Here is a 12085-nt window from a genome sequence, read left to right on the forward strand (position 1 = left end):
CCCTTTGAGATATTTTATCTTCAAACATCAGAACTCCAGAATCATTACCTTTTCTTGCACAGAGTGGTCTCAAATGTGATGTGTTCATCACTAATTGCCCTTAGTCAGACAAGGTGTTAGCTGAGGTCCTGAGACCCCTTGATACTGGAATTGGAGGAAAGATCAGCAAGGCTAGAGCCAATGCTTCTAGTCACTTTATTTGTAAATATGTAGGGAGAAGGGGCCAGAAATTAGAACTGATTCTGTGGCAGCCAAATGAGTTGCCTTATGCTAGATATTCAGCATAGGTGAGCTCTCCTCTTCAATAATCGCTTTGGGGGTAACTATTTTTGACTGGCAGATGAGGAAATCATTGCTCATAAAATGTAAGTAATTTTCCCATCTAGATGCAAGTAATCATTAAAAGAACTTGGGTTGAAGTACAGTCCATGAGATGTAAATAAATACACAAACAATTAATAAATAAATAAATATATAATTTGTCAAGAGAGACACAGCAGAGAAACTCTTTGAAGGTTTGTGCTCTATAATTTCTGGTATAAATAGTCTTGTCTACGATAAACCATAAACCAGGCAAGTTCAAAAGGTGATTTGGTCATGAGGGGAAAAATGCCATACCATGACATGAAGACAAGCCTCTAAAAGAATTTACGACTCTGCCCTTTTGGGGAAGCTATTATAACATTAGTAGCAGAGACAACCGGAAGAAATGAGAGGAATTATTGCTCAATTGTCCATGCCCATTCTTTGACAGTGTGTGCATATATAGGAATATATATATATATACACACATATATATGTAAATATATATACGTATATATTTCTATTTGTCAGACAAGAGGTATAGTCACCAAAAATAAGAAAAATATGAGCCCAAGAATTCCAAGAATACTTGTTCTTTTGTATTTTAAGCCGGAGAAATGGAAAAGTTAAGCTGATTCAGAAGGAAAATAGCCTACCACACAAGAGAGAGGCAAACAGACAATGACTTACTGCTTTCCTCTGTCGTATAAGCCGTTGTGGGACCAACAGTAGTGGCCTTTGAGGTGGCAACTAGAAGAAATGAGAGCAAGATTAGTCAATCATTCATGCCTTTGCTTGATAGTCTGGGTATGTGTTTATACAAGTAGGTGTGTATGCACACACACACACACACACACACACAATCTGCTGACAGAGAGACTGTCCTTAAAATCAGGACCCCTAGGATTCCAGAGCTAGTTCATCTGATTCCACAGACTTCAGTAGATCTCATTCATGAATTGTGTTTCTGCACATGAAGATCTTCACCCTCAAGAAGCACACATTTTGTTCTTCTTTTCACAACTGGACAGTCATATCCAAGACTATCTTATTTTCCTTCTGTATTCACAGCTCCTAGCACAGTGTCAGTCACAAACGAGGTGATGAAAAGATACTTGTTGAATGGAAAAAGAAACAGAAAATGTGGCTGCTCTACAGTCTCCAGCACACAACGCTGACATGAAGAGTTGCTACCAAACATAGGCAAACATAGACAATGACTTACTGCTCTCCTCTGTCGTATAAGCCGTTGTAGACCCAACAGTAGTGGCCTTTGAGGTGGCAACTAGAAGAAATGAGAGCAAGATTAGTCAATCATTCATGCCTTTGCTTGATAGTCTGGGTATGTGTTTATACAAGTAGGTGTGTATGCACACACACACACACAAAATCTGCTGACAGAGAGACTGTCCTTAAAATCAGGACCCCTAGGATTCCAGAGCTAGTTCATCTGATTCTACAGACTTCAGTAGATCTCATTCATGAATTGTGTTTCTGCACATGAAGATCTTCACCCTCAAGAAGCACACATTTTGTTCTTCTTTTCACAACTGGACAGTCATATCCAAGACTATCTTATTTTCCTTCTGTATTCACAGCTCCTAGCACAGTGTCAGTCACAAACGAGGTGATGGAAAGATACTTGTTGAATGGAAAAAGAAACAGAAAATGTGGCTGCTCTACAGTCTTCAGCACACAACGCTGACATGTAGAGTTGCTACCAAAATCAATTCATCAACTCTCCGAATGTACCTTAGAACCTCACGCTTGAAGGAGTCCAGTTTAGGTTAATTCCCCACGAATGAGGCATACCTTTCCAGAGCATGACTATCCCAACATCCCCAACTCAGCACATGATTTTCTGGAGTTGGGTTCTTTCTGGAGGTGACAACAGCATGGATAAAATTTAATAGATATTGAATGAGTACTTCTGCAGCGGGCACTATGTTAAATGCTTCTCATGCATTATCTTTTTCAATGCTTCACTCACACTGAAGTGAGTTGTGTTTTGGAGGACTCCTTGTTGCAAACAAGGAAATATGGTTGGGAATCTAAGTAACTTGCTGAGAATTATACCACTGAGGGCAGAGCCAATATTCAAAGGATTGTTGTGGCAGATTCAGTGAGATAGAGCAGGTAGAAACGAGTTTGTAAACATAATCCATAGAAATAGAAAATAATCTATAGAAACAACATAATTCCGCCATTCTGGACACTGTAGTCGTGTTCTCTTCCAGAGGTGTGAAATATTCTTGGCAAAATGTTTTTTTATTATGGGAGCCCAGGATTTCAGTGCATTTCTTTCTAGAGATAGAAAAATAAACCGTGCCACAATTACACTTCTCTGAATATATATAACCTGAGGTGAGATTTAACTATGTTTCCTTTTTTAAAAGAAGTCAAATAGACAAAGATAATTTTTTTAAAGATACCTGACTACTGGATGGAGGAAAACAGAGTAGAAACCATTGTTTTAGTTAATCCTTTTTGTGCTAGATGTGTTCTTGTGCAGATGGATATGGTTTTGGTATGCAATTTTATGCACTATATTGGATCTTTCTTTCATGGCTTTGAAAGTAGGTTTGAGCTATAGGATTTGGAATAAATTCCGAGAATAAAAATGCTAGGTTAATCACGTTTATATGTTAAAATATCTTCAAGAACCGACTTCAACGTGTTTTAAAACTGTCTCTTTCCCTTAACAGTGACTTATGCATCAAAAGATAAATCAAATTCTCTTAGTACCATGCACTGATTGAGGAAAAACAGTAAAGAAACAGTTTTTCATAATAAAATCTGTGTATGTATCCTAAGTTCTCTCTCTCAACCAAGCTTGGTCAAAATCCTGGACCAGACTAATGAGATCTTCTTCAAAATCCTTTCCATGAGCAATCTTTCCAAGTTGTATTCTTAACTTTTATCAAAAACTAAAAACTTCCAGGAAACAGCATCAAAAATTGGCTGTAGGATGATATTAACAGAACTGTCCTCATTAGCTTTCTTGCCCAGGGAAGCCCATAGGAGACATTTGTTTCAGAAATTAGGCACCAAGTAAAACGCATTCTGAACTGGAACTTCTCTATGATGATCATCACCGTGGAACTTCCCATACTGCTTATTTTTCCCTGATCACTAGAGAAATCAAAACCTAACAGGACACTTCAGCCCAGTGGTTGTATTAAATGTGTGCTTTGCATATTTGCTTCTCCTCTGTTTCTTAGCTGTATAAATAGTAAATTAGGGCTGTTGAATCAATGTTATCTTATTGAATTTCAAGAAAGGAAATTAAAAGATACAATAAATACATGAATAAATACATGCATGGGGTTTTTTCAAAAGCAAGTGTTTTCATTGACATTATTTCATTTACTCTACTTCACGGCCCCAGGAGAAAACCAGAGCAAGTTTTCAAACCTAATTTGATCACTGATGAATCCAAGGATCCCGGAAGATAAAGACTGACTTTCAAATTTCACACTGGTACACAGCAAATGTTTTCGCACATTTTGTTCTGAGCTTCTTCCTCACTGCTTCAAAAGGGCTTGTTAACCACAGGGAAAAGCACAGACTGATTCCTTCCAATTTACAGATGCTCTGGGGCCTTTGCTCTGTGGTTCTCATACTCAGGACTTTAAGTCCCATGTCTAGAGTGTTACCCAGACCACTGTCAGGACCAAGGCTCACTCAGCCCTCTGCCCACACTCTCTAAATACATGTAGCATCAGCATTAAAGAGGCCCCTTGGGGACATCATGCCTGTATTGTGAGTGACCCTGAGTGTCTAGGAAAAGAAAATATTCACTTACAATAGTGCATCCTCCTTGGGACAGTAAGTTATACCACAGTCCTCATCCACATCTTCCTTCCAGGCCCGGCACAGGCCAGTTTTACAATAAAGGCCTGTTGAGCTGCATTTACCAATGGCAAGAAAGACATCCATTATGTAGAATGGAAGTGTGTGCACCCATCAGCCTCTCCCAATCTCTAATTCTGGAATTTTCCCTAACGATGGTATATGAAATGCAAATCTGGAAACCCTAAGACCGTAATAAAAATGCAGAGGCCAAATTATTTATTTTTCTGGTGAGCTGCTGTCCAGCTCCCTAAAATGAACACCATTTTGTCACCTAACAGCATTGATTTTGGGTTGTACTCTGAGTAAATCAAGATGAAAGTGTAAGTGACTCTGCTTGCTGAGAAGAACATTCCTGAAAAACGTATAATTGCTCTTATTTCTTGGTCAAGTCAGATCATCCAAAGCGGAATCTCTTTTTGAGCATTTCTTGTGTCCTGAGCGCCAGGTGATTTCCCATATCTTGTTTCATTTAACCCATGCAACCACCCTAAAAGACATTATTGTGACCTTGATATTTGAGGGGACAAATCTCATGCTGAGAAAACTTAAGTAAATTTTTATTTTTCTTTTTTATGTTTTGAAGCCTATACTATGTTAATTCTGTGGAGAAATAGAGTGTCATTTATGCTACCAAAAAATGGAGTAACGTTGAAGAAAGAATTATATTTGTTTAATTAGCAATAGTGATGGTGAGCCAGACTAGCTATTCAGTGAACCACAAGGATGAGTTTCTACCTGAGAAAATTTCCCTTTGGCAAGTTTTATCTTCGAGAGTCAGAACTGCAGAATCATTAGCTCTTGTGTGGAAAGGGATCTCACAGGTGATGTGCTCATAACTCCTTGGCCTTGGTCAGGCAAAGTGTTAGCTGAGGTCCAGAGCCCCCTTGAGATTAGAAATGGAGGAAAGATCAGTAGGGCTGGAACCAACGCTTCTAGTCACTTTCTTTGTACATATGTAGGGAAAAAGGGCCAGAAATTAGTACTGATTCTGTGACAGCCAAATGAGATACCCCATGCTAGACATTCAGTATAGGTGACCTTGTCTCTTCAATCACTGCATTACGTACAGTTATCACTGGGTGGAAGATGAGAAAATTGCTGGTCATAAAATGTAAGTAATTTTCCTATATTGATGCAGCTAATGATGAAAAGAATTGGGGTTGAAGTCCAGTCTGGGATACTGTGAAGTCTCTGTACTTACTCACCCCCCCACCATATGTCAGTCACGTCTCAAGGCCTTGGCTGTGGGGTTTCTGGTTCTAGGACCATACCATAGAGGAAGAAGGAAGAGCTAAGTAACTGTATGAACTCTTCATTCAGATGGCTGGTTTGAATCCCCGGGTCTAGCTGTGTGGCATGGGGTAATTGACTTAATTAATTTTAACTTATTTCCTCCAGCTAGAAAATTGTGAAAAAATATTCTACCACCTCATAGGAGAGTTATGAGTATTAACCAAGAAAATGCATGCAAAACATAGCACAATACCTTCAGTATAGAAAGCTCTCTATTGAAATTACCTGTCAGTTCTTGTTATTAGGTACTAGCAAAGACGAAAGACTGAAAAAAAAAATCTAGACGCACCTTCATATCACACATTCCTCAGTCATTAGAAACAAAAGCCACACAAATGAGTGCAGTCCATTGCTGAAATAATTCACAGTCTATTACTGCGCCCTCTAAATTGCAATCATCTCATCCCAAATCCAGCATTTACTGTATTAAGATGGCTCTTAGGAAATGATGGTTGGATTCAAAATATCACTCAGTCATTTCTGTAACATCTAGCCGTTTTAGTTTGCCAATCTTAAGACAGGAGAGTTCAAAAGTTAAATTTATTCCAAGGAAAAAAAATGCTGTAACGTGACATAAATGCAGACATATATAAAAACTGAACAGCTTTCGTCTTTTAGAGAAGCTTCTCTAGAATTAATAGCTGGAAACTCTAGAAAAAAGGAGAGCAAGTATTAGTCAATTTTTTATGACATTATTTGGTGAATATACCTATATATGTGTATAAAATCTGCCAATGGAGGGACAGGAGAGATCCTCATTAAAAATATGTGCTCTACAATTCCAGTAATCACTAATATTATCTACTATAAACCAGGAAAGTTCAAAAGGTGATTTGATCAGGAGGGGTAAAAAATACCATAGCATGACACGAAGGCAAGCATATAGAAAGAATTACCACTTTGCTCTGTTGGGGAAGCTGTTGTACCGTTAGTAACAGTGACAACTAGAAGAAATGAGAGCAAATATTGGTCAATTCTCCATGCCCATTGTTTGACAGTCTGTGCTTGTGTATAGCTATATATATATAAATATATATATATATGTATATAAAATCTGCTGACAGAAAGGAGGGACAGTCACCAAAAATATGAAAACTATGAGCCCAAAATTCGAGGAATAATTGGTCTTCTGCTTTTTAAGCGTGAGAAATACAAAAGTTAAGTCAATGAGACGACAAAAAACCTATAGCGTGACAGAGAGGTAAATACAATGACTTACTCCTTTTCTCTGTCGTAGAAGCCGTTGTTGGAGCAATAGTGGTGGTCATTGAGGCGACAACTAGAAGAAATGGGAGCAAGATTAGTCAATTATTCATGCCTATTGCTCGATACTCTGGTTATGTCTTTGTATGAGTGATGTGTATGTACTCACACACACACACACACAGACACACACACACACACATAATCCACTGACAGAGGGACTGCCCTTAAACACATGAGCCCCATGATTCCAGGAGTAGTTTACCTAATTCTGTGTAATTCAGTAGATCTCATTCAGGTGTCTTGTTTCTACACCTGAGGATGTTGACCTTCATGAAGAATATGTTTTTTTCTTCTTCCTCACAAGTGGGTGGTAATGTGCAACACTATCTTGTTTTCTTTCTGTATTCCCAGTTCCTAGCACAGTGTCTGCCACAGAGGAGGTGAGGAAGAAACACTTGTCCAATGGAAAAAGAAACAGAAAATGTGGCTACTCTACAGTCTTCAGCACACACCGCTGACATGAAGAGTTGCTACCAAAATCCATCCATCAAAATTAGAATCCACAAAAGAATCTAACATTTGAAGGTATTTGATGTTGGCAAATTTCCCATCTGACTTGAGGAAGCATGCCGACAATATACAGAAATAACTACATCTGTGTTCTGTTTTCAAAAGCAAGAGTTTTCACTGACATTATTTCATTTGCTCTTTGTCACGGCCCCAGGAGAAAGCCAGGCAATTTTTGGCACCTAATTTGGTCACTGATGAAACTCAGGATCCAAGAAGTTAAAGACTGACTTCAGAAATTCGGGCTAAAAGGTCTTTGCACGTTTCATTATGTGCCTGTTTCGCCCTGTCTAAAAAGGATTTGTTAAATGAAATAATCCAGACAGAGAAAGGGAAACACAACATGATTTCACTCATATGTAGAAGATAAACACATAGATAAAGAGAACAGATCAGTGGTTACCAGAGGGGAAGGGGATTGGGGGGGTGGACGTAAGGGGTAAAGGGGCATACATACGATGACAGATAAAACTTAGACTGCTGGTGGTGAGCACGATGTAGTCTACACAGAAAGTGATAAATAATAATGCACACCTGAAATTACACAATGTTATAAACCATTATGACCTCAATTAAATAACTGAAAAAAGAAAGAAAGAATACAAAGATAAAAGCTATATGTCTCTGAATATACTTCGTTGTGTTGAATCTGAGCTTGGAACCATGCAAATATTTTACAAAGTTATAAAACAAAATTAATTTAATTTAATTAATTTACAAGTTCCTAAAAAGCAAAATGAAACAAATGAACCTGTATATCCAGTTGGTGGCTTAAGAGAGAGAGACGTTATTCCAAGAAGCATTACAACCGTAATTTTACTGTAGAAAAAAAACCATGAAAACTGCAATAAACTCCTAAATTGTTTTCAGTATATGGTTGAAGGTGGTGTTAGTATTGTTTTTCTGAAATTAATGGGTTTGTATTCTAATAAGAAATTACGTTGCTGTTATTGAGAACAAGATGATTTGGCGTCTGAGAAAGGAGTTGCCGATATGAGCTGGATGAGGTTGAATAAAAATTGTATTATGCTGAATTTCAAAAAAAAAAAAGACTTGTTAACTCAGGGCCCCAGCAGAAAGCCAAGGTAGGTTTTCGAACCTAATTTGATCACTGATGATCTAAGGATCCGAGTAGATAAAGAAAGACTTCAGAAATTTGGACTATTACACAGCAAGTTCTCTGCATAATTTATGTGCTTGTTCCCTGCGGCTTCAAAGGGCTTGTTAACCACAGGGAGAAGTACAAACTGATTCCTTCTCATTTATGGGTGCTCTAGGGCCTTTGGTCTGTTGTGTTCATACTCAGGTATATGAAATACAAACCTGGAGAAACTAAGACCATAACAAAACTGCAGTGGCCAAATTATTTGATTTTCTGTTGATCTGCCATCTGGCTCCCTCAAGGGAATACCATTTGGTCACCTAATAACATTGTTTTGGGGTTGTACTCTGAGTATAGCAAGATGAAAGTGAGAGTGACATTGCCTGCTGAGTAGAAAAATCATTGCCACCTTAATATATTGGAGGATGAATCTCAGGCTGAGAAAGGTTAAGTAAATTTTTCATTTTATTTTTCTTTTCATAGTTCCAAAGCATACACTATTTTAATTTTACGGGGAAATACAGGGTCATTTTTGCTGCCAATAAATGAAACAACATTTAAGAAAATTTATATTTGTTTGTTTTTCCTTAACATTTGACAGAAATGATGTTGTATCCCTTTGAAAACAAGTGTTCTGCGAGGTTATATTTACATGCACATACCTTGATTCACTGAAGGAAAGAGAATCTCTTGGTCAACCCCTCCTTTATTTTTCTCGTGTTGGACGATACATTTGTGTTCTTTATCCATTGACTTTTCAGTCACGGTCAGCCAGCTGAGTTTCATGTATGTGTCACTGGTCTTCATGGTTTTTCCCTCCTGGGATTCCAGAATTCTATTGCCATTCTTTTCTTTCCAATATACCTTGATAACATCTGGGAAAAAATTCTCAAGAAGACACAGATGTGTTCCAGCTTTGTGGCGTTTGATTTCAGCAATTGAAGGAAGAAAAATGGTGGGCTTGGGGGAAATGTCTGCCGGAAGGCGTCTATCTGTGGGGAAAATGGAATAGTAATTAAAAAGACTCGTTAGAGAAGCACAAAGACTGTGTGGTCTGAAATGACCCAATGTAAAGTAAAGGGAAGAAAAGCCACCATTGAGTTAGTGCTTACCGTGGTCTTTCTTCCACTTTAGGTTGTGAGTATTTATTGTTCTTATTTTCAATGGGAAAAGAAGTTCCAGATGTAATGTAACTTGCCCAGAGTCTCAGCTTTAGTTGGCAGAGCCTGGATAAAACCTTGGTCTTTGTTCTTTCTCCACATGCTAAGATAGAGTGTGACTCTTAACTGCCCCATTTCAAGGCATCTAACATTCAAGAACACACGTATTTTTTAAAATCTCTTTTGTTCCATCATAGTGGAGTTTGTCTTCAAGGTGAGTGGGAAGGTGGCAGGGATGGGGGAGGAGACCAGGTAACGTTGATGATGTCTCTGCTCATGAGACCATTTGGTCTTTTTTAAAGTATTTCCCTTTCTAATCCTGTGAATTTTGTGATTTATGCTCTTTGGGCCAAATAACATTTTCTCATGTTCTGCAGCTCTGCGAAACCTCACTCTTCATTTAACTGTTTGTGGAAAATGCCATATTTGTCACATTTACCATATAAATAAATATCAGGAGGAAGTTTTTCATTTTTTTGTAATACACTGCACAGTCACTTGTTAATGAGTCCATTTCCATGTGTACCTGACAATCGAGTAAACCTTTTAGCTTCAAATGTGGAGCCACGCCCAGTTATGAGTTAATGAATATCTCCCACTTGATGTCTAATTTTATATAAGATCTCAATGGCACATCTGAACTACCCCATGGTTTTGAGTACGGCGTGCAGCACATCAAAATTATCTACAGTTCTTTGAATTTAGAAGCAAAATAGCAATATTTCCAAAAGTTCTATTAAAATTTGTAATCAATAATTTTTCATACAGCTTTCAGAAACTCTATGATATTAATCTCATCAAGTAAATGCACTCATCAGAATTTTGTTTCACTTTGGAAAATATTCACCAAAAGCATATTTTATTTTGGAATGTTATTTGAAGTTTAAGCATGACGAAGAATACACCACATTTTGAATCTCAGTGTCTCCTCTGAGATTCATATCTTCCCTAAAATTCTGCTGAGCTGTTTTAGAGCTCCACTATTTTCTTTGTCATCACCTGCTGAATAAAATACATATATCATTGGTGTAATGTTAAATGTCACAATTCCAGAATCTCTTGCAGACTTAATGTCAAAACATATAAGAGAACATCATGGTTTACAAAGGCACATCACTTGGATGCTGGAATGTTAGGTGACTACACGTTTATTGTTAATTTAGTGATGGGAATTATAAATATTAAAACTCTTTCCAATTTGATTCCAAATCGACACACAGATGCTTTACTAATATTCTCTTTGGGCTAGTTTGGACTTGCATTATTCAATGGACAATTTCTTAGGAAAAGAAGCATTAGACGTCTCATTTGAGAAGAAAAGAAAAAAGAATTCTAGGGAAGATCTGACTCTATAGCAAAACTCCTGATTTTTGCAGTAAATCAGTAAGCAAAGAAAGTTGAGTTTTTTCTCATGCTTTAGGTATAATTAGATCCTAATGTGCTTATTTTAATTTTACACATCTTTCTTCTAGTGTAAATGACACTTTATTGATGATGATAGTAAGACACTATATTTCTCCAACCTTATACTCTGTAATTTAAAGTGTGTTATCAAACAAGATGAAGTTTTCAATCTTACATCTTATTTACATAAGTTTAGTCTTTAGTCAATATGTTAAAGAATCTAATTCTCATCTTAGGAACTTTTGTTTATTCATAGGAATACCTCTGATTCGTTACAACGATGAAATTGTAATTGAAATGATCAATTGAAAAATTTCTGTATAACACCACACTATTCTTACCTCCTGTCCCTTTTCCTAACCTGGAATTAGTTTCATTCTTGTAAAGATAAAATGAATCTGGAATTTACATAACTTTCTCAATGTAATAGTCAGCTGAGTATTAAATAATGTACTTGCCTATATAGGGTTAGTGCCTATATTTTAAATAATTATATGAGATGCTTTTTACTTAAAAATCCTTTTTAAAACTTCTTAACAGTGTTTTTCATGGTCAAAATCATTTTCATGTTGCATAGAAAGGAAATCAGGTAAAAAAATTAGTAGACCTGTCTAATTCATTTATATAAATTCCTCTGCATGATCAAATAATACATTTCAGTGAAATTGCCTGAGGTGTTTATATTTTACTAAGATGCAGCAGTATAATTTCTACATAAATTTAGCAAATCTCAACTACATTTTTAATTGAAAGTATAATATTTCAAACCTACACATTGATATTTATTTGCGTTCTCTAGTTTCTTCTTTTAATTTTTCTTTTATCAAATAAGCAATTATAGCTCTTTCCTATTTAAGTGTGCATTTCAAATTTATGACAACTTTCTGCAATAACTGATTTTACATCAACCATTTTCTGTATTAATTTAAACTTTTCTTCTGATAAACATGAACATGAAGCTCAAACCTTTTGCTTATAAATTTTAAGACCAATAAATATAGCAGTTAGAAATAACATCAATTAAAATATAGACTAAGATTTAAATTTTAAGACCAATAAATATAGCAGTTAGAAATAATATCAATTAAAATATAGACTAAGATTTAAAGCATAGAACAAGAACAAAATAAAAAACAAACAAATTTTAATCTTATTTTTCTTGCCAATAAGGGAAAAGTCTGCTAAAGAGTAACAA

The 12085-nt window shown here is 36.5% G+C and overlaps 1 protein-coding gene across 8 annotated transcripts in view; it reads right to left on the minus strand.

Moving 5' to 3' along the window:
- Positions 1 to 12085, minus strand: part of LOC100629239 (T-cell receptor gamma chain C region DFL12) — a 63172-nt gene that overhangs the window by 11611 nt on the left and 39476 nt on the right. For 6 of the 8 annotated variants that reach the window (XM_070265496.1, XM_070265495.1, XM_070265493.1 and 3 more), the window contains 4 exons: positions 8989 to 9318; positions 6671 to 6730; positions 1529 to 1588; positions 994 to 1053 (listed from right to left, as the gene is read on the minus strand). In XM_070265496.1, the coding sequence (XP_070121597.1) occupies positions 994 to 1053; positions 1529 to 1588; positions 6671 to 6730; positions 8989 to 9133 (325 nt within the window). In that variant the 5' untranslated portion in view covers positions 9134 to 9318. Of the gene's footprint in view, positions 1 to 993; positions 1054 to 1528; positions 1589 to 6670; positions 6731 to 8988; positions 9319 to 9438; positions 9710 to 12085 lie in introns of those variants that run through there. The other 2 variants (XM_070265498.1, XM_070265499.1) reach the window with 2 other exon arrangements.

This window comes from Equus caballus, chromosome 4 (genome assembly GCF_041296265.1).
Source record: "Equus caballus isolate H_3958 breed thoroughbred chromosome 4, TB-T2T, whole genome shotgun sequence".
In the NCBI taxonomy this organism is placed as follows: domain Eukaryota; kingdom Metazoa; phylum Chordata; class Mammalia; order Perissodactyla; family Equidae; genus Equus; species Equus caballus.